Source organism: Lynx canadensis, chromosome A1 (assembly GCF_007474595.2).
Source record: "Lynx canadensis isolate LIC74 chromosome A1, mLynCan4.pri.v2, whole genome shotgun sequence".
Classification (NCBI taxonomy): Eukaryota; Metazoa; Chordata; class Mammalia; order Carnivora; family Felidae; genus Lynx; species Lynx canadensis.
In genome coordinates, this window is record NC_044303.2 from 78944007 (window position 1) to 78966325 (window position 22319).

The 22319-nt window shown below is 42.1% G+C and overlaps 1 protein-coding gene across 1 annotated transcript in view; it reads left to right on the top strand.

Annotated features, from left to right (window-relative positions):
* MYO16 (myosin XVI) overlaps positions 1–22319 on the top strand; it is a 493885-nt gene that overhangs the window by 138884 nt on the left and 332682 nt on the right. Inside the window, exons 8-9 of the mRNA XM_030314012.1 lie at positions 10303–10378; positions 13548–13701. Of these exons, the coding sequence (XP_030169872.1) occupies positions 10303–10378; positions 13548–13701 (230 nt within the window). The remainder of the gene's footprint in view (positions 1–10302; positions 10379–13547; positions 13702–22319) is intronic.

A 22319-nucleotide genomic window follows, 5' to 3' on the forward strand; every position in this document is an offset into this window, starting at 1 on the left:
CAGCTGTGTTTGCCTCTCGTTGGGGAGGGGAGTCTCAGCAGGTTGGAAGAAAAAGTGCTTGATCTGGCACTACATGTTAGCAGATCATGGTTCTGGACTCACCTGCTATTGCTGGAACGAACAGTTGGAATGTGGGAGGGATCCATCTACCCAGGCCCCTCTCTGTCCCTAAGTCGGGCTGGGAAACACTGGGTCTGGGCTAGCCTTCGGTTACCTGGGATTCCTCCCTTCCTCAGGCCCTGAGCCAGTTTCCCTGTCTCCTTGCCTATTCAGACCTCTTCCTGGGTTGCTTGTTATTTCCAGGGGTTATCTTTTTAAAAATTTTTAATGTTTATTTATCTTAGAGAGAGAGAGAGAGGGAGAGGAGAGAGAGAGAGAGAGAGAGAGAGAGAGAGAGAGAGAGAGAGGACAATCCCAAGCATACTCCACACTGTCAGCACAGAGCCCCCATGAATTGTGAGATCATGATGTGAGCCTAAATCAAGAGTCAGATGCTCAACTGACTGGGCCACCCAGGCGCCCCTCCCAGGGGTTATTGTAATTGGCAGGGAGGATGTGGAAGAAACCAGGCTAAGTTGGTATTTTTTTAAATCTTTTTTGAAGTCTTTTCTTAAAGTTTATTGATTTTGAGTGAGAGAGAGAGAGAGAGAGAGAGAGAGGGAGGGGCAGTGAGAGAGAAAGAAACAGAGAGAGAATCCCAGGCAGGCTCCACAGTGTCCGCAGGAAGCCTGATGTGGGGCTTGAATTCATGGAACTGTGAGACCACGACCGGAGCTGAAACCAGGCATCAAGCGCTTAACCGACTGAGCCACTCAGGTGCCCCTAAGTTGGTATGTTTTAAAGTGATGAAGAAGTTAATTTATGATTGTTTTCACATGAAACCCATCTGTGGGCAGAAGAGAAATGAAGGTGCATTTGTATAACTTCCATTATAAGGTGTCTGTGGGGATCTTTGGTTCTACATGTTGAGTATGTCTCAGTGTGACCAATTTCTGACTCCAAGATCTATTGGTAAGAACATCTAGACATTTCTGTTCCACTTCCTGGAAGCTATATGATTAAGGCAGAAAGAATGCGTAGCTTTCAGAAATTATATCCCTCAGGCAATCAGATGTAGCTCCTGATACTTTTCTCAGTTATGGGCCTGCAATTTCAGAGGCCAAGAGTTTGTATGAAAATAAGGAACTGACATTTCAGGGGTTCATGGGAAACCCTCCACTGCAGGAAGGGGAAGTTCTGCCTAAGAAACTCCTTTTTTTAAAAAATTTTTTAATGCCCTTATTTATTTTTGAGAGAGAGACAGAGCATGAGCAGGGGAGGGGCAGAGAGAGAGGGAGACACAGAATCCGAAGCAGGCTCCAGGCTCCGAGCTGTCAGCCCAGAGCCCGATGCGGGACTCGAACTCACGGACCGTGAGATCATGACCTGAGCCGAAGTCGGACGCCCAACTGACTGAGCCACCTAGGCACCCCCCAAGAAACTACATTTTTAAAGGACCTACAATTAAGCTTTATTTGATGATAAGGTGGTAAAAAACAGGATAAGAGTCAGATAAAATTTGTATCATGGAGAAAGACATGTTTTCTATAACTTTGATCCAAGACTAGTGAATATATTAAACTGATAAAACAGGTTGGCTATGTGGTAAGCAGATTGGCATTTGGTTTTAGTAATTGAAAGTAGATTCTTTTAAATGTTAATTTACACAGTTACCTTTAACAAAAAGAAATAATGGCTAACAGATATACCATTTGGTGTACATCAACATATATACAAAATAATGATTAACCTATATACATATGTTCGGTATAAGATACATAGCATGATACCTTGTGTGCCTTGGTGATTTAAGAAACATGAGCCCGGCACAATTACCGCTGCCTTCATAAAGCTTGCCAGTGATTCCTGTCACACGCAAGCTGTAAGATAACGGGATGGCTGGCGAATAAGGCAGGGAGAGTTCATGGGTATTAGTACTCTCACCCCATTATCTGCCATATTTGAACAATTTGTCAAACTTTGGGTTTTCTGAGTCTTTGTTTTCAGCCTAGAGAAACAGTTATGAACTTAATGTGGGAAATATGATTCAAAGCTACATTTCCTTTGCAAGATGCAGAGTAATTCAGCTTGATGTTTTTATTCCTACTTCTCCGGTGCTCCAGTGATTTTCCCAACACTCATCATTTACTAGTGATAAATGAATGGAGAAACAGTTTCCAATTGCTCAATTTATTCTTTCAAAACCAGCTGAAAAATATTTGACCCCAACTTTTAAAAAAAGATGTATATATTTTTTGTTCTTGCCTGTATTTCCTGGACACTTCCCTGCACAAGCACCTATATTTCATTCTTCCCATCCAAACGATTAAGCCAGTTTTGTTCTGAGGACTCCCCTGGCCTTCTCCCTGGCTCTGAACCCAGCTCAACCACTCACTGGCTGTGTGAACATAACAAGCCTCACTAATTTTTCTTCCATAGAGTCTGGCCCCAAGGTCTTCAATCAGTGGCAACCATCAACCTCAGTTAAAACGGGGATTTTTCTGTAGCTCAGGAGATTCTGGGGAATGGCAGAGGCAAATGCATGAGACAGCATTTGGGGTGTGTCCTAGTCAATTGATTCAGTTGCTCAATTTGTACAGACAAACATCCGACACAAAGGTTTCCAGAATTGGCCAGTTATAGTCATCAAATGAGGCAGGTTTAAAAAGTAATGTGACATTTATCCTCAGCTTCTCTAGAAAATGACTAGTCATTAATTCAGTATTTTCTAAACCCTCACACATTTCAGCACCAAGGATAGATCTAAAGCTCCTAGGTGGCTTTTCCATTTTGCTCCCTTATACCTATCCAGGTGGGGTCTCCACCCAAATGTAAGCTCCAAGCAGTGAAGACTTTTGCTTGCCCTCCATGCTATCTCTGTGTCCAGCAGACTAACCCAAGGAATTGAAAGATCAATCAACCAAGAACTTGAAGCAAAGCACTAACACTCAGAGGCAGAGGGGGGCTTTTCTGTTAGAATGCATGACATCAAAACCAAAATGTGTGCCTTGATTCAGACTAGAGAAAAAAAAAAAACAACAACTAAGAGATTTATATTAATAGATTTTGGATAAATTGTGTTTCTTTTATTTTGTCAAGAAAATACCGTACAATATAGAGGATTATATTTAAAATTTGTTCATCTGTAAAAATATCACTTAATATTCATTTTGGAGATAATATTTTATTTTATTTTATTTTATTATTTTTTTTTTATTTTTTTTTCAACGTTTATTTATTTTTGGGACAGAGAGAGACAGAGCATGAACGGGGGAGGGGCAGAGAGAGAGGGAGACACAGAATCGGAAACAGGCTCCAGGCTCTGAGCCATCAGCCCAGAGCCTGACGCGGGGCTCGAACTCACGGACCGCGAGATCGTGACCTGGCTGAAGTCGGACGCTTAACCGACTGCGCCACCCAGGCGCCCCTGGAGATAATATTTTAGAAATAGGTTTTATTTTGAATATCAAGTTATGTGTATGGGAGATTTAGAACTCTAAAGGAATTTATTGTAAATATATCTCCATTCAGGAAAAGAAAAAAGCTTTAGAAATGCTAACATTTTTAAAGACTGATGGCATTTTTAGAGACATTCATAGCACTTTCACTTTCTTATAAATACCTTACAAATATAAATACCTTTATGGAGAAGGTAACTCATAATTTGTAACAGTTTTTCTTATTGAAATTTATACTGGGATGGGATATATTTAAAAAAAATTTTTTTTAATGTTTATTTCCTTTTGAGACAGAGAAAGAGTGTGAACGGGGGAGGGTCAGAGAGAGGGAGACACAGAATCTGAAACAGGCTTCAGGCTCCAAGCTGTCAGCACAGAGCCGGATGTGGGGCTTGAACTCACAGAGTGTGAGATCACGACCTGAGCCGAAGTCGGATGCTTAACTGACTGAGCCACCCAGGCACCCCTGGGATGGCATATATATTTTAAAACTCCCCTTTATATGAACTTTCCAGTGAGAAAAAAAGAGATGGCTTGTTCTTGTCTAAAACTGGGAACTGAATCGTTTATGTGACTGATGTCTTTTGGTTTTATAGTTCTTTTACGAGTCGTACATAAAGTAAAATTTGATTCTAGCCTTGATGTATTTTTAGTGCCCACAGTAGGATTGGTGATGCTACAGCAAATCATCAGAAAGTAACCGCACAAATGCTACATCCTAAATATCCTTCCCTTCCAAAGTATTTTGTATCACACAGCCTGTGTATATTGATGTTCAAAGGAGTCAATTGTATTGCCAGAAACATTTTTTTCCCCAGGTTCATAAGAATTAAGATATTCTCAGAGAGTTTTGTTTTTGTTGTGTTTGTTTTTCAGATATTTCTTCTTTGCTGTAGGAAAACATAAAGTCACTATCTGGTTTTCCTCCCACCCCTCTGAGCACTCAGTATTGACAGGCTCAGTGCTCCGTGCAGGCTATATAAGGACATGTTGATACGTCTTTAGGGAATCTTCTCACCTGAAGCTCCCAGTGCTCTACCTGTCTATGGCTCCCCAAACTGCCTTGTTTCTCTCTCACTGTGCAGACCCCCCAAGGACCAGTGCCCACTGGGTAATCTCTACCAACCTGCCCTCCACCTCCACTCATATGGGAAGGGAATCATCAGCTCCTTTCTCCAGCCCCAATGAGTTGCTCTCTCTATGGGTCATCATTTATTGACCACAAAACTGGACATCATCCTTCCTCCCCCCTCCTCCCCTCTCCAGTGCCTAATAAACCCGAGTCCATGAGTTCCCACCTGGGAATGGTGTGAGGCTATGTGAGATGTAACCACTGCCCCCACCCTGTCCAGGAGCAGTATCCTTACATGGGGCCTGACCCACCAGCCCACCAGCACTGTCCCACCCCTTCTGCACATGTAAGCCTTGTCAATGCAGGTATCATCCAGTGTCAGCACATAGCATCCTTTGCTGTGCCCGGACAGGAAACACCACTCCACAGTGCACTTTGCAAGCCCCTGTGCCTGGGAGTCCACTTTGTTCTCCAGCTTCATTCCCCAGCCTCCCCCACCAGGTTGGAACAGGTGACCATACCCAACCACTTCCAGTTTCTGGAACATGCCACCATGTGCATCCTCTCATGTTCTTTGCTTTTCCTGAGATTGTTAAGTGGTTCTGTCTTACTGACATGGTAGACCATGAGGAGATGATGCTTCAGTGGCTGCATTGGCTGTGGCACCTGTATCTCTGAACCATGTCACTTACCATGGCGGGTTGCATCTGTCCCCACTGCCCTCCGATGCCTAATGCGTGCCAGCAGGGTGGGCAGACAGTGATGTTTCTCATCAGCACAGGGCCTGACCCGGAACGCGCAGTTCTGCCCACAAATGAGGGGGCCCGCAATGGTCCTCGGGTGGCAGGTGCTTGTCCTTCCAGCCCTCTGTGCGTGCACCTGCGCAGCAGGCTGCGGGAGGGACGCCCTGGGGGCAGCAAGGACCGGGCACACACGTCTGTGATGGGCACCCCAGGAAAACAGCACATGGGCAAAGGGAGTCCAGCCAGGGGCAGATGGCATGGGCAACACCTGTGGGGTAGCATAGGCATTAATCGAGGAGCAGGACCAGGAAGGTCATGGGGCAAGGAGGCTGCCACATGCGGGGAGAAGGGACCCACTCGGGAAGGATGCACAGATAACTGGAGCAGTTGGAGAGCTTGTGTTCTGAAGGACGGACACAGGATCTGTGCTTCATGTGAAATCGTAGCGGGACCACACATGGCGGGGGGCGGGGGGCAACCATTTATTAGCTGGTTTTGTATGTTGGATCTGAAATCCTCCAGGGGGTTCTGAGTGGGAGGCAATGGCTCATTACAGTGTAGAGCAGACACCAGTGAGGTAGGAGGCACACACTGTGCGTTCCGGACCTTTAAGGTTTCAGTGTCTTCTCCTTGGGTTGTGAAACGATCCCTTTTAGCGTCTCAGACAGAAACCAGCTATAGCCACTGATTGCTACTGTTTGACTCTTCAAAGAGGGAATTTAAATGACCATCAAGCAATTAATTTTGCTAAATTCATCCAATCTGAAGGACAACTCTCCAACGAATGAAGTCCATATCCAGTGAATCTTGGATGGATTTAAATTTCAGCTTAAATGTGTATTTTCTATTAGCCATTATGGTCTCCTTTTACACACTCACCCCCCCCACCCCAATACACGCACAGTCACCTTATCCTCCGGTGCCTTTGGTGATTATAACGGTCTTGTACTAGTGTAGATGAATTCTTATTGGGTTGCACGCTCGACCTATTCACACATGAAGCAATTTACCTAAAGATCTTTTGTGAGGATAAAACAAATGTTTTGGAGGAGAGTAATTGAAATTAGCACTGGCCTGTTTAATTTAGTTCTGTGATGTGCTTCCCTGATTTCTAATTGGAAGTGCACGGGAAATACCATCTCTAAAAAAATAAAGGAATTTCCCGAATGAGAAAAGCCTCCTTCCACACACGGATGCTTATTTTTATGGGCCTGAAATAAAATGGAGTTACTTTTATTGTTGCAGATTTTTATGTAGGAAGCATTTTGCTTGATTACTTAAATGCTTTCTGCAGTTCTAGTTGAAGCTGGGGATGAGGAGTGGTTTGCTGAGAGATTGCGCAAGTTTCTCTCTGGAGTTCTGGAAACCGTGAATTGAATTTAGAAATGTGAAGTTAATTGTTAGACTCTGTGATGGTCTGACGTTTTTGCAGAGATATGAAAGCTTTTAGGTTTATTAACTTTTTTCAGATTTGTGGAAACCAAAGGCAATCTTAGCTAAATTTTGGATTTTTTCCCTTTTCTTCTGTCTTTTCTCCTTCCTTTTTCCTTTGTCCTTCCCTCTCTCCTGCTCTCCGTCTTTCTTTTCCTTCTCCCCTTCCATTTGGTTTAAATGCAAGCAAATCTCTCTGATCTTTAATATAACCAAACTCTCTTCTGTACATATTTTAACGTCCTGGGCATCTGCTGTATGTATTCTATCTTTCAGATTTCAAGAGATTCTTTCTTTAGTAAACTGTGTACTTGGAAGTAAAAATAAACTTCTAAATATAATCTCTCTACTGTAACATAATTTAAATGTTATTGATGTAATTTGTGTCCTGGAAAACCAAACACTGATTTTTGAATTGGCTTTGGGAAAGCGAACAATGAGCAGACTATTTAAAATCTAATTAATTTTTTAATGAGAGTGCTAAGAGGAGCTATCATTGGTGGGTGGGGAGATGCCTCAGTGTGCCTGGATGTGAAGCTCCCCGTGTGGGGAGAACATCACAGCACATGTTACAAAAGCAAAACCCAAGACTGGAAAAGCCAGTCTCATTCGAATCAGTATAAAGCAAGAAATGGAAATAAAAGACACAGATGGGAAAGGAGAAAGGAAGGTAAGAATGCCAAAGGAATCAGGAAAAAATGGAAAAACCAGAACCATTAAGTGCATACGTCAAGTTGTTCACAGCAGCATTGAAAACACAAAATATATAATAATATATTTAATAAAATATTTTAACAAGATTTCTACACTGACGACGATGAAACACTGCAGTGAGAAATGAGAAAAGAGTTAAATAAATGGAGAGGCAAAGCCACATTCATGTGTAGAGACAGTGAATATTTTTGCACTAGCTGTGGAAGGCTGAATGTTATCCCCCAAAGATGCCCACACCCTAATAACCCAGTTCCTGTCAATACATTTGTTACCTGGCAAGGCAGAAGAACTTTGCAGTTGTGGTTGATTAAGGATTTTGAGATGGAAAGATTTTCGGGGATTGCCCAGATGGGTCCTTAAAAGCAGAGAAGCATTTCTTCCTGGCTGAGGGTCTGCGAGAGGTGTGGCTCTGCAAAGATGGAGAGATGCAGGTTCAAAGGTGAGGGAAGGGGCCACAAGCCAAGGAATGAGTTGCCTGTAGAGGCTGTAAAAGTCGAGAAACAGATCTTCCCCGAGAGCCACGAGGGAACATCCTGTTGCCAATACCCTTATTTCAACCTTGTGAGACGTGTGTCAGGCTGCTGAATTGTAAGATAATTTCTTTTTTGTTTAAAGCACTACATTTGTGATATTTTTAACAGCCATAGAAAATTAATACAGTATCTATTTAAAGCCATTCCCATCAAAATCCTAAACCCTTTCTTCTAGAAATTGAAAAGTTCATTCTAAAATTTATATGGCGACACAAAGTACCCACACGGACAAACTTATCTTAAAAAGTAAGAAAATGACAGATTTTTTTCAAGACTCACTGTAAGTCTTTCACTTATGTGATTTCAATACTGGCTATAAAGCTACACTAATCAAGGTAGTTAGGGAATGAGATAAGGGCAGACAAATAGATCAATGAAACATAGACCAGAGTCCAAAAGTGGGCAGGGACATATGTATTCCATTAATTTTCTACAAAGGTAGCAAAGTAATTCGGTATGAGAGGAAAAAAAGGTTTTTTTGTTTGTTTTGTTTTGTTTTTTTAAGAAATATGGCTGAAAAACAACACATTTGTGCTGGACCAAAATAAGTTTGAGCTTTTATGTGCCATTTGTGAAAACTCACTTGAGGTGGTCCATAAGTATAAACATTAAAATGATAGAGCCTTTAGAAGAAAATATAGCATGATATTGTCATGACCTTCGATTAGGCAAAGAGCTATTGAACATAAAGAGTGCTAACCTCTAGGGAGAAAAAGTAGAGATGTTGCACTTTAACAAAAGCAAAACAAAGTGAAAATAACCTTCAGTTCTTAAAAAAAACATTTTCAAGAATATGAATAGGTGAGCCATAGAATGGGAGGAAATATTTGGGATATGTGTATCTGACAAGTGTTTCTAGAATGTACAAAGAACACAGATCACTAATAAAAAGACAAACACTCCAGTAATAAGTGGGTGAAAAAGTCTTGAATAGACACTCCACAAAAGAAAATCTAAGATTGGCTACTAAACGCAGTGTCCTTCGCTGTCATGGAAATCAGTAAAACTAGACCAAAATAGGACTTCATTCCCAGTATGATAGCTAAGCTTAAAAAAAATGACAAAAACAAGTGTTGGAGAGCATGTGAATCTAGCAATATGTAGATGTACAATCACAAAATTATTACATAGAATATGGGGCAACAGGAACTCTTGTTGGGGATGGGAGTGTAAATTTGAGCTCTCGGCAAAAAAAAAAAAAAAAATTGGAGCTCTCTGACCACTTTGATGATGTCCAGACCTTTGCCTTGCAATTTCTGTCCCCTAAAGTGCTGTATCCAGAAGAGATCCTTGCACCTGTGTCCCAAAAGAAATAAATGAGAGTGTCTGTAGCAACATTATTTGTGAAAGTAAGTGACCGCAAATGACTTGAATGTCCACTGAGGAGGGCAGACCAATCGTGATACATTTGTACAGTGCAGTTACATGCAGCCAAGAAAATGGAAAAATCTTGTTCACATCCATTGCCTCTGGTGATTCTCCAAAACGCAGTGTTAAGTCACGAGAGCAGGGCATCTATGAATATAGACACTAGGATTTCACTTCTATAAATGTCACAAACAGATACAACCGGGCAGTATGTAGTTTGGATATACTTCTGTTCGTAGGGGTTAAACCTATAAGGAAAACATAGCAATAGCCCAAAATTCACGACAGTGGTCAACTCCAGGAAATAGGGATAATTTGGGGAAGAAACACAGAAAGATACCATGAATGACCCATTTTAAAAAGTTGGACCCACTGGAAATTATTTCATTTCCCCTCTGTCAGTGATACATGTACATTATATGTATTCCTTGAATTTCTATTTTATAATAAGATTTAAAACATAGATTAATCTCTCATCAAGTTGTTTCCTTCTTAAAGCCTGGGAGTATGTTGCCCTATCTTCCCACGTGACTTTAGTTCATATTACCTGTGGGGCTGCCGTGATTAGGCCATACTGGTGAGACTTTAATTTAGAGTTGCTAAATTAAAACAAAGACTTAAAACGTGCAAGAATATGCGATTCCTCCCAAAAGATGCCCTAAAATAAACCTGAAGGGCGTTAAGTGAGCCTTTTCAAAGCCTCAGCGATTTATACCTCATTTGATAGTTAATTTTTTGTTGGAGTGTCTGTCACTTTTTTTATATAAGAAACGGAAAAAAACTGGCAGTGGAGGGGGTAAGAAACGTTTAGTGTAGGATATATTTATACCTTCTCACACCACCAGACTCTAAGTGCCCTGGAAGCCAGGACTGCGTAGCACCTACTCACGAATCCTCGGTATCCACCACACTGTTTCTTATTCCCGTGATCTTTAATGTTTCAGACAAACCTGGTGAAACTTCTTCTGATGCATCAGGCGAATCCAAACCTTCTGAACTGCAATGAAGAGAAGGCCTCAGGTAGGTGATCGCATCCTGGGACCACCGGCAGTTACCGTCTCCTTCCTTTCCTACCAGAGTTGTTCATCCACCATCACCAGAGTCAGCCTCTCCTGGCCAAGTTCTGTGCACCCGCTCGGGTCCAAGCACTGTTCACAAACTCCTGTGCCTCGCCCCCCCCCCCCGCACCTTTACAAGAAGACATTCCAGAGGGGCTCCGTGTACAGGGTGCCCTTGGACTTGGGTGCAATCTGCTTTTGAGCTTTAATTTCCTAGGCAGTGATTTCCTTCAGTGTCAATTACTTTAAAATATTTTGCTGTTATTTAACTAGTTTCTTATCATTTCAAATATACACTTGTTCACTAGAGTAATATTTGAAAAATGCTTACTTATTTATTTTGAGAGAGAGAGAGAGACAGCAGGGGAAAGGCAGTGAGAGAGGGAGACAGAAAATCCTAAGCAGGCTCCCTGTGGTCAGTGCAGAGTCTGACGTGGGGCTCGAACTCACGAACTGTGATATCATGACCTGAGCCAAGATCAGAAGTCCCGGACGCTTAACCGACTGTGCCACCCAGGTGTCCCCTTGCTAGAGTAATTTAAAACAATAATAATGTTTTCTTCTGCACAGATAGGTATACTATAGAAATCAAGACGGACTTTCTCAAGCTAATTTAAAACTTTGAAAATCTTAATGTTACTATTTTTAATAAGTATCTTTTTGAATATTTCTAGAGTTCTTTTTACCACTGTTATTGCATATGTAAATACACTAATTTAAAAAATAGATGCTTATTCATTTTCTAGCTTTTAAAATTTGACAAATATACTAATCAGTTATTCATTTATTAAAAATAAAAATCTAGGAAAAGTATAGCATAAGTAATAAAATGAAATAAAATTTTGAAGGTAGTAATTGATCTAAATAACTTAATTCAGTTTCTTCTTATTGCTATACTTTAATAATCTAAAAGCACTTTATGCCTGAGATTTGTCAGTGGATATACTTACAGGTGTATGATTACATGACTAACCGCCAGCTTATGACAAAATGAGAGTTTTTCTCTATTTCTTATTTTTTTGGAGTTAAATGTTATTTAAGTGTATCCATTTTTTTTAACGTTTATTTTTTTTTTGAGAGAGAGCATAAGCTGGAGAGTGACAGAGAGAGAGGGAGAGAGAGAATCCCAAGCAGGCTCCCCATCATTAGTGTGGAGCCCAAGGTGGGGCTCGATCCCAGGAACTGTGAGATCATGACCTGAGCCAAAATCCAGAGTCAGATGCTTAACCAACTGAGCCACCCAGGCGCCCCTAGTCCATCTTATCTGCTCAAATAAACTGAAGATTTAACGAACAAAACTCTAAGATTGCTTTATAGTTTCTAACTTTAGAATCAGGCTAATATTAATGATAGTGTAGTAATCTTACCATTAACTACAAAAGCATGTGGTTTGTTTTGTTTTGTTTTGTTTTGTTTTTTAAAAAGGGAGCACCTGGGTGGCTCAGTCGGTTAAGCATCTGACTTCAACTCAGGTCATGAGGATGCAGTTCATGAGTTCAAGCCCCACGTCGAGCTCCGTGCTGACAGCGTGGAGCTTGGAGCCTGCTTTGGATTCTATGTCTCCCTCTCTCTCTGCCCCTCCTCCCTTGTGCTCTCTCTCTCTCTCTCTCTCTGTCAAAACTAAACATAAAAAATTCAAAATGGTAAAGAGTAAATAGAAATTTATAGTTTTTTTTCCTATTCTTTAAAATATGTATTGTCAAATATGTCACATCTTCTGTTTACTGTAGTTCCAACAGATCACATTTTTCAAGTTTACATCCCTGGCTTCTTTCCCAGAGAAGAGAATATATGATTGACCCTTGAGTATCTAGACTTCCATCTGTCACACTTCTACCTTTTAGGTCTAGCGTCAGCTAGACCTAAATGTGCCCAAATAGACACCCAAGGCAATCCACAGCCCTAGAGCCCAGGGCATGACTAAATGTCTGGTCTGGCCTCAACCCTGGCCACCTCAAGATATGATGGCTGTCTTACACAGTTTTGCCCATGTGGGTCATGCTGAGTCTACCATCAGTATAATCCATTTTCCATACTTTATTGGTCATGAGTGACACAGTGATGGGCCGATAAAAGACTCTCAGTAATCTGTTGATTGAATGAAAATACTTCTTTCTTGGGGCGCCTGGGTGGCTCAGTCAGTTGAGCATCCACCTCTTGATTTCAGCTCAGGTCATGATCCCAGGAAGTTCAGTCATGAGGATTGAAAAAGAAGAGTTGCACCCATTAGATTCCTAATTGTTATGAATGCAAACTTTTCTTCAGGATTGACTGACTTCCGGTTTTGATTGTTAGTAAGTGCGAATTTGATTAAGGCACATCAATATGACCACCTAAAGATGTTCAGATGTTACTGTCAACCTGTAACTTATAATATAATTATATTTCAGATTGAAAAACACAGATCACAGAGAAAGGCTAGACTTACTGTTCTCATAACACGACTATTGTCCATCTACCCATTTAGTAGGATGTTTGTAGAGTGCCTACGACAAGTTTTATACTAACCCAGTCTTCGGGAAGGTATAACTATTTTCATCTTTTTCATTCATCAAGCTGAAGGAAGAGTTGCAGAGAATAAAATGACATTAAGTTCCTTCAAGCTTAGCTTCTCCGTGATTTTACATCTTACACATCACCACTTGGTGGCTATTGTTTTTATATTTTTCATTTCATTTGTAATTAAATATGTCACTGATATAAAACAAGATAGCCTTTTAAAATGGCATGGGGCACCTGGGTGGCTCAGATGGTTAAATGTCCAACTCTTAGTTTCAGCTCAGGTCATGATCTCACAGTTTTGTGAGTTCAAGCCCCATGTTGGGCTCTGCTCTGACAATGCAGAGCCTGCTTGGGCTTCTCTCTCTCTCTCTCTCTCCCCCTCCCCTGCTCATGCTGTCTCTGTCTCTCTCAAAATAAATAAACAAACTTTAAAGTCTTAAAAATAAATAAATAAATAAATAAAATGGCAATACTGCAATTTTATTCCTACCATAAACTTTTAATTTTTTTCATTTTGCTCTATGTGTTGATAAATTTTAGCATTTTAAGCACATCGGAATTATTCCAAGTGAATCGTTTTCTGTGATCTCGCCTCCTACTTCTTCTGTGTCTTGTATTGTTTTTTGTAGATATTGCTGCCTCTGAGTTTATTGAGGAAATGCTGCTGAAAGCTGAAATCGCCTGGGAAGAAAGGGTTAAAGAACGTTTATCTGTTCCTGCCTTGGCCTCTGAGGAGCCATATGAGGAGATTCTCCACGACCTTCCAGCACTTTCCAGCAAGCTGTAAGTGCCTTTAGTGTAGAATGCTGATGTCCTAGCCCTTGCTCGCTGAAGATTGATTATTTTGTTTGCCGTCCCTGTTAACCACCATTTTACAGTCCATGTCAAGATGGACTTTTAATGAAAAGAATTAGAAAATTGAAGCTATCTGTCAACATACTTAACACAAAATACTGTTGACAGTCGTGAGTTTAGCATAATTTTTGGAAAACTGGCTGATTCTCTTAAACATTATTATTTTAGTTAGTGTTTCAATTTGTCACCATGGGACCAAAGGTAAGATTTTAAACACACTCCACATTTTTAGCTGAACTGATTTGTAAGATTTCCTGTGACTGTTAAAGTGACTGAATTCCTAAAGTAGGAAATACAGATGTTCACTTTTTCTCTCTAAAGTACAAAGCTTAATGATTTCTTGTTGTCTAAAATACCTCCTAAATACTGATACATACTTTAGCAAGGATGGACCTCAAAAATGTTATGTGAAGTGAGTGAAGCCAGGCACAAAAACTGCGTATTGTATAATCCCATTTAGATAAGACATCCAGAATTGGCTAATCCATAGAAACAGAAAGTGTATTAGTGGATTACAGGAGTGGGGACGGGGTAAAGGGGAATGACTCTTAATGGATATGGAGTTTCCTTTTGGGGATAGTGGAAAATGTTCTAGAAGCAGATGTGATGGTTACACAAATTTGTGAATAGGCTTAAAAAAAAGTGCTGAATTGTACACTTTAAAAGTGTGGATTTTGTGCTATGTGAATCATATCTCAACAAAAGAAGAATCTACGTAAGGAAAAAATATTTCGCTTTGAAAAACAAAATCTGGTATTTACAAGCAGCGGGACGTTGGGAAAGTTCTTTCTATGAAATTGTTTCTTTTCTGGCAATAGCGAATCTGTCTCCTGGAATATTTGAGGGTCCCCTGAATAAATAACACAGTTTGGGTTCAGACAGACTGAAAAGTAATCCAGCTGTAATGATGGAGACCAAATTACACCTGATCACTGATAGGGGATGCTTTGGAGGGCATAACTGAAATCTTAAGCAGGCTCCACACTCAGCGTGGAGCATGACGTGGGGCTCAATCTCACAACCCGGGGATCATGACCTGAGCCGAAATCAAGACTCAGGCGCTCAACTGACTGAGCCACCTGTGCACCCCTAAATGGATCCCATTATTGGGCAGCTTTACCGACCACGTCCAAGGCACCTGTGAACTAGATCAGATCTCCCAAATGAGGAGCTTCCAGACAAAGATCACAGACGGGACAAGCAGGCTCGCTCTACGAATAAAGAGAAGGGAGCTAAGGAGATGCTCTTCCCAGATTCATCCATCAGAGATGATGGATGCCCAGACTTAGCATGACTTGATCTCCTTTCCCGGGGAATAGAGGAGATGCTTCCAATTGCCTCCTCACAAGGGGGGGCTGTGCTGAATAAGAAAGCTCAGAGGGAAACATGCATTTCAGCACAGATGCCATCACAGCCATTCAATAATACTTTTAATTTCAAGTTACTCTTCATAATTCAAGAGGCTACAGTTGTGTGCAAATGCATACGTCTACTTAATTCTCCACTTAATGCTGGCACGTATTCATCATTGGATTGGACTTTTTAACTGTGTTAGAAAAGAGCTTGTTTTTATATCAGACGCTCTGCTAAGAATTTCATGGATTCTCTTCTTCCATCTTCAAAGTGCAATTAAGCGTCTCTTATTTTCCCAAGATCACAGAGCTGGGATAGGACACATCAGGATTTACAGCCCAGCACTCCTACCCTAGATCTTCCGCACCCTGTTTTCACAGGTGGAAGAAAAATACCATGACATGGATGTGGGAGAAAAAAGGACAAAAAAAAGCCATAGAACTAGAAGTTAGAGTCCAGTTAGGAACGGTTAATAAGATAAATATCAAGTGACCCCAAATGAACAGGTGGAATAGTTTGACATCATGTTCACGTGATTATACTATTGATAGCCCTGGAATGAGAGGAGTAATACAAACATTTGCTATGGAAGAATTTTTCTTTTCATACGGTGAGAGTAAAATCAATACCCGACAGATTCTGTTTTACTATTAGAATTATGTATGGGCTTTCCAGTTAAAGAGTTGTTAAACTGTAAGCAGATCCCAAGTTTGCGTTAAAACCAAATTCTTTCATAATAAGTTATTTGGGATAAATATCAACTTATCCATGCATCTATAGCTTTGTTTATGTCTTCTCCCTTTAAAAAAATAAAAGAAACTGATAACAGCCAATTTGCCCCCAAAGATACTTCTATATATTTTTTTATATTGTTGATTCAGCAACACGTTTTGAACAGATTATTAAGCGGCCTATTTATTCTACCCAATTCAATATAATTGTTTTGATTACATTGTTTCTTACTGACTTGGAGCTTGGAAACTTTGCAATAAGTTCATATTGAATTTCGACCTATGTTTTCACTGCAGTCCACTGTTCTTTTTGTTCAGAGAGAGAATTGAAAATTAAATCAAAGAACAAATCAATCATAGTTTTACTTTTTTTTTAATCTGAAAAAAATCGCAAATAGACTTGACTAGTTTAAGGGTAATAATTAAGTACATTTTTAAATTGTCTTTTATAATTTATGATTGTGATACATGTTATCTGTTTTTCATTGTCTTTGTAGTGTTATTAATAAATACGAACCAGCAGCAAATAGATGAGATAGTATACCAACTAGGTACAGTTATATTTTAGTGCAGAAATTTTACTTCCTTTTTTTCTTAATTTTTAAATGGTTACTTATTTTTGAGAGAGAAAGACAGAGCATGAGCGGGGAGAGGCAGAGAGAGAGGGAGACACAGAATCCGAAGAAGGCTCCAGGCTCCGAGCTGTCAGCATAGAGCCTGATGTGGGGCTCGAACTCACAGACCATGAGGTCATGACCTCAGCCAAAGTCAGACACTTAACCGACTGAGCCACCCAGGCACCCTGAAATTTTACTTTCTATAACTGCTCTTCTGAGCTGTGCTTTTGTATGAGCAGGACAAATATGGACACTCAAATTTCTTCCATAAATAAATTCACAAACATTGTAAAGGTCAAAACTTTTTCTAAAGTGGTAAATGTGTGCATTGTTGAGGGAAAAAAAGCATTTGTTGCTTTGAGTGTATTTTATAGCACAATGGTGATTGATTGGGACAAGAAACTTACTGAAACGTGTAGGATATTTTTAACACACTGCTCTTGTGATAGAGAACATATATGAAAAGGATCAGAGCATTGGTGTGAGTCACAGAAAATATAAGTGTAATTCTTTTGCAGATCTCTTACGTGTCATTTACAAAGCAGCATTTGTTCACATACCAGTTGTTGGAGCGTCCGTGGTTTAGCCCTGGTGTCCGGGAGGGCTTGTGTCTCTCTCTCCTGCCTCAGCATTGCTGAGTTTTCTGCAAATGCTTTCTAGCTGTTCCCTCCATTAAAATAAACAAACGCCATTGTTCTGTGACAATCCAAGTTTCCCTCATTTAAACCAAGTGCATCCTCAAGTGGTTTGATAACCTGAATTTTAAATGTGAAGCCTGATCTTCAGGTATTTCCAGAAGTCCCTCAGCTTTAGGGAGGTGAAGAAGGAATTAGAACAAAATGAAAATCCAGGAAGATGGGGAAAGAGCAAAGGGGGGGCCTCGTGGTCAGTTTTCCTCTGCTCCAGGCAAGAACAAGCATTCGAATGAATGAAGCTCACTGCTCCTTTCATTTCCTTATTTTGCCCCAGAAAAGATAGTGCTTGAAGCGTACAATTAGAAAAAAAACTACAACAACCTTCTTCTCTCCTCCGTGTAATCTGTTGTTTTTCTTCAGAAAGTCTCTTCACCCACCTTTTATCAGCAGCCCTCATTCTGAGAACTTATGACGCATTACCTCCTCTGAATTATCATGGCCCATCTTTTGGTTTTAAATCCCGCTTCCTATTCCTTTGCGTTCTACAGTTGACTGGCTCCTTTTACATTTTCCTAGGATATGTTTTGCTTAAAATTTTAAGAAAACGATTGAGCGGTTTAATCTGCTACCTCCGCACACAAGTCAAATTCCCTTTCCAAATGTCGGATCTTGTTGACCGTCCCCTGAGGATTTGTGTGCTCACCCACGGATAGGATAAGAACGACACTTCTGCTGTGGTTCACTGTTAGCTGGACCCCTAATGGTGGTGAAACATTTAATCAATAGGAAATTCCTATACTGTTGAACTGTTCCACATTCGACGTTTCTAAGATATCTCCTATTTAAGCGAACGTGATGAAGTGTATATTTGTTGCCTGACTTTCAAGTTCATGTCTCAAAATGAGCGTGTTAGATTGAACTCAGAAGCCTTCCCAGCTACGATGTTCCTTATCTGTTTAACTTGCAGGCTTCCTCTCTGCCTGAAATTGGAAACCACTGTTATCATACTCGACTGCTATTCCCCCTCTGTTCTTTCTTGACTTCTGACTGGGTGCCTCCTCCCTGTGTTGTCTTTCCTGTCCTGAGATGGATCCCAGGGTCTCATGTCCAGTTATTGCCACTAATGGAACAGCCGTGGCCAGAATGCACCCTTTGGTGTTTGAACATGGAAGTGCTCTCCCGGGGTATTTAAAAACAATTTTAGTGCTTATTTATTTTTGAGAAAGAGAGAGGCAGACAGAGCGTGAGCAGGGGAGGGGCAGAGAGAGAGGGAGACACAGATCTGAAGCAGCTCCAGGCTCCAAGCAGTCAGCACAGAGCCTGATGCTGGGCTCAGACTCACCAATCACAAGATCACGACCTGAGCTGAAGTCAGGCGCTCAACCGACTGAGCCACCCAGACGCCCCTCTCCTAGGGTCTTTAATCACTGAAAAGTTTGATACGTGCCAACGTTTGCTTCTAATATGCTATTTCACGGGGTCCTTGAGTTGGAATTCGTAACAATTCTGCATAGTACCTAGTGGGCGGAGTGGTTCACCAACCAGTTGTGGGTTTTCACCAAGCAGTAACAACAGTGACAATAGCTGACAGTTCCTGTGCAGCCGCCGGACATCAGGAATTGTGTGGAGTGGTTTGTGTGGGTCACTGCATTTGATCCTCAGAAGAGCACAAGTACTGTCTCTCATTTGTTGTTGTTAAGTTTTATTTATTTGGTTTTATTGTTTTTAGAAGCTTATGTATTTTGAGAGAGAGAGAGAGAACAGGAGGGGCAGAGAGAAAGAGAGAGAATCCCAAGCAGGCTTTGCAGTCAGCACAGAGCCCAACATGGGGCTCGATCTCACGGCCGTAGGATGATGTCCTGAGCCGAATCCAAGAGTCAGACACTTAATCGGCTGAGCCGCACAGGCGCCCCTTTTGTTGTTAATTTTTAAATTTGAGTACCGATGACACACAATGGCACATTAGTCTCGGGCGGACAGCGTAGTGATTCGGCATCACTGTGTGCTGTCCTCACCACAAGAGTAGCTCCCGTGCATCACCCTACAACACCACTGCAATATCACTGGCTGTCTTCCCTGTGCTGTCTTGTACTCCCGTGACGTTTTTTTATCTTGATTGCTAAATGTCTTGACACACACAACACAAATGCTTCCTCCTGTATCCCCACGTTATAAATCCCAGTCTGACGCTCAGAACTTAAGGGAGGTGACCCGTGTCATACACAGGTACTCAGTCTTCTACTGGTTCAGGGAGGAGGTCATTTTTATTGGCAATGCTAAAACCTCTGATTTGGCTTGAAAGAGGAAATTGCTGATGTGAATTTGGCTGTTGTGGTCAGTCCGCTTTGGCTGTGGGCCACTGCCAGTTTAGCAGAAGTGTTTCATGTGACCGCTTAAAAGATAGTCTGCGACTGGGGAGACCTGTCCCTTCCGCAGAAACCATAAGCGTGAAGGCCACTTGCGATACCTCGTGCTGCTGATCTGCTTTCAAGATAAAGCTACCGGTGAAATGGAACAACATGGGGCCATTACCTCTGTCTATCGTGTTATCTATCACACCCTTGGTCTTGCTGACCAAGCGTGTCTACACTGACTCCCAGAGGTGGCCTGTGAGGCCCTGCGCTGTGTGGTCATTATGGACAGAGACCCCAGAGCCATACATCCTGGTTCCGGTGCTGGCTTGGCACCTGCTGGCTCTTGACTCAGGCAGTTTGGTCAAAGTCTTTGCCACCTTTCTCCTCAAGTGTAAAATGTGGGTGTTGTTTAGTTAAGACTTTGTCCAGGCCTTTCTCCCTGCTTCTTGGGAGGAGAGATGCTAGAAGCTTGAAATTCCCAAGTCATGGGACTGACTGTCTCTGACGTCTAAGATCCCGGGGGTCACACTTGAATTTATGCCACCAGGGCGCCTCAGGGCGGGGGCTGGTCACACCGGAATATCCAGCGATGGGAGTAAGTGACTGAGCACTGAGTCAGCCTGGGCTCCAGGACGGGAGGAGGCCTGGACTCTGAGTCCAGTGATGGAGTCCATCAAGCTTACGTAGCAAAACCTCAGGGAGGACCCGGTGGAGCTTGCTGGTTGGGGAGCAACTCTGTAGGCTTGGCGGGTGATATGCCCTGATTCCAAGGGGAGGGCCCTCCCGACCGCACCCAGGGAGAGCGTGTGCACTACGGGTCCTGACCTGTGCCCTCCGCAATAAAGCCGCAGTAAATATGGTGCATCCCCGAGCGCTGTGAGTTGTTCTAGTGAGTCATCAAACGCCAGGGAGTTGTACATTGGTAGGCGCTTGGTCAGAAGTGTGGGTGGGCATGGAGACCTCCAAACTTGTGGCCGTGTCTGACAGTAGGGCAGCAGCCTTGCTGGGAAACAGTGCCCTTCATTTGTGGGGTCTGTGCTGTGGACAGTCAGTGTCAGAACTGCACTGCAGGAGGCCACCCGGTGATGATGATGGCGGTGACAGATGTCTCTTGAACGTGCTCTTGATACTCAGTGACATCCTTTCTGAAACACTTAGAGCGCAGTGTCTGGCCTCACTGTGATTCGACATACATGCTTGAGAAACGATGAAAGGAAAACCAGATGTTTTCCATCCGTCTGTGAATTGTCAGCATAATCATCTAAAGAAGAAAGGCCTTGTAGTTATACGCGGGAGACAATAGAATTCAGCTTGCCGTTTGGTGCTGTTTGAACTGAATATGAACCATTTAGAGAAAGACTTGTTTTCTAAGAAGCTGGAAAGAAACATCCAGTCTCAGAGAAGACCAGCTTTGGGCGGGTGCGTCCTCTGATTAGGTTGCTTCGGGGCTGGGTCTGCAGGGTTTCTGAGTCCTGTAGCACTTGGGATGGAGAAAAGATGTGACAGGGAGAAGTCTGGAAAGAGGCAGACCTGAGCAGGGCCAAGGACGAAAAAAGCACAAGGGGCTGGGGGTGCGCGGGCCCCAGGGTGCATCAGCCAAGTGGCCGTTGATGAGAAGAAATACCCTGTGGTGATTTTTCAAAGGGCAGAGTATGGGTTGTGCAATGTGTCTTTGACCTCAATAAAACCTGAGACCCACAACCGTCTTAGAGTAGATGTTATGGAAAGCCTTGAAGAGGCCACATTTTCTGAGAGAGGCCCATCATGCATTCATTCAAAAGCAGGCCAACTGTGGCCACCCAAGATTTCTTCTACAGCCTTTCTTGCTCAATTGACAATAAATACGATTTGCATATCAAATCAGTTTCAATAATTATTGAGCCTGACTGGGAACAGGCTCAAGAAGATTGCCTTGAGTATCTCCCTGGGCTCATGGTTGCAGTCTTGTCATGCAGTGTATTAGAAAAATTATGTTGCAAATGAAGGACATAGCCTTCGACCCATGTCTCAACACCACACATGGGGCTTTCTTTGCAGAAATGTCTCTGAGTAATTCAGGATAAGCAATACTGAAAAGTGCATTTTTACTCTTGGACCCTTAGACACACCTGTGCTACAGCCATTAATGGCCTTGCCCCTGATGGGGGAACACCACATCTCTGGTTTCTCCTGTAAGGCGGTTGTTGTTGTACATTTACTACTCTCCCTGAATGACCTGAACATTTTCAAAATCAGCGCAGCTTCCCGTGACCATTTTGCAGTAAAATAAATTCACCTGAGATAAAGTCGGACCACACTCCCAGCCCTGGATTCTTCGGAGTCTTTGGAAGCTTTGCATCACACAGTCTTGACAAAGCTGTTGGTCAGTTCCACGTGAACTTACAGGTAGGAATGGCTTCCATGGTCTAGTGGGGGATGGAGAGAAATGTCACACAATCCAGGGACACGATGAGACACGGAGAATTATTTAATCTGATTTCCAAGTTTAAACCATTTACACTATCCCTCAAACATGGTTGGGTAACTAGTCAGTCTTCTAAAGTTGGTTGCAAACCATGCTGTCGTGAGTCTCTGGTTTTTACTGAGGTCTAGAAGACACATTGCCTAACTCATGAAGGTAGAGGGATGGGGTCAACATTTCCCTTTCTAGTCAGTTCTTTCCCCTACACCTGAAACTGCCCCAGAGATGGGGCTCACTACCTTTCAGAGCATTTATTCCATAAGCTACCACACACACACAGCTCATTCTCTTCTCTTTTTATATTATACGCCATGTGTATACACACTCACTCACTCGGCACACCCATGCTGGTGACTTAAGTTTTACCACATTCTATCAAATGTACTTGCTAAAAA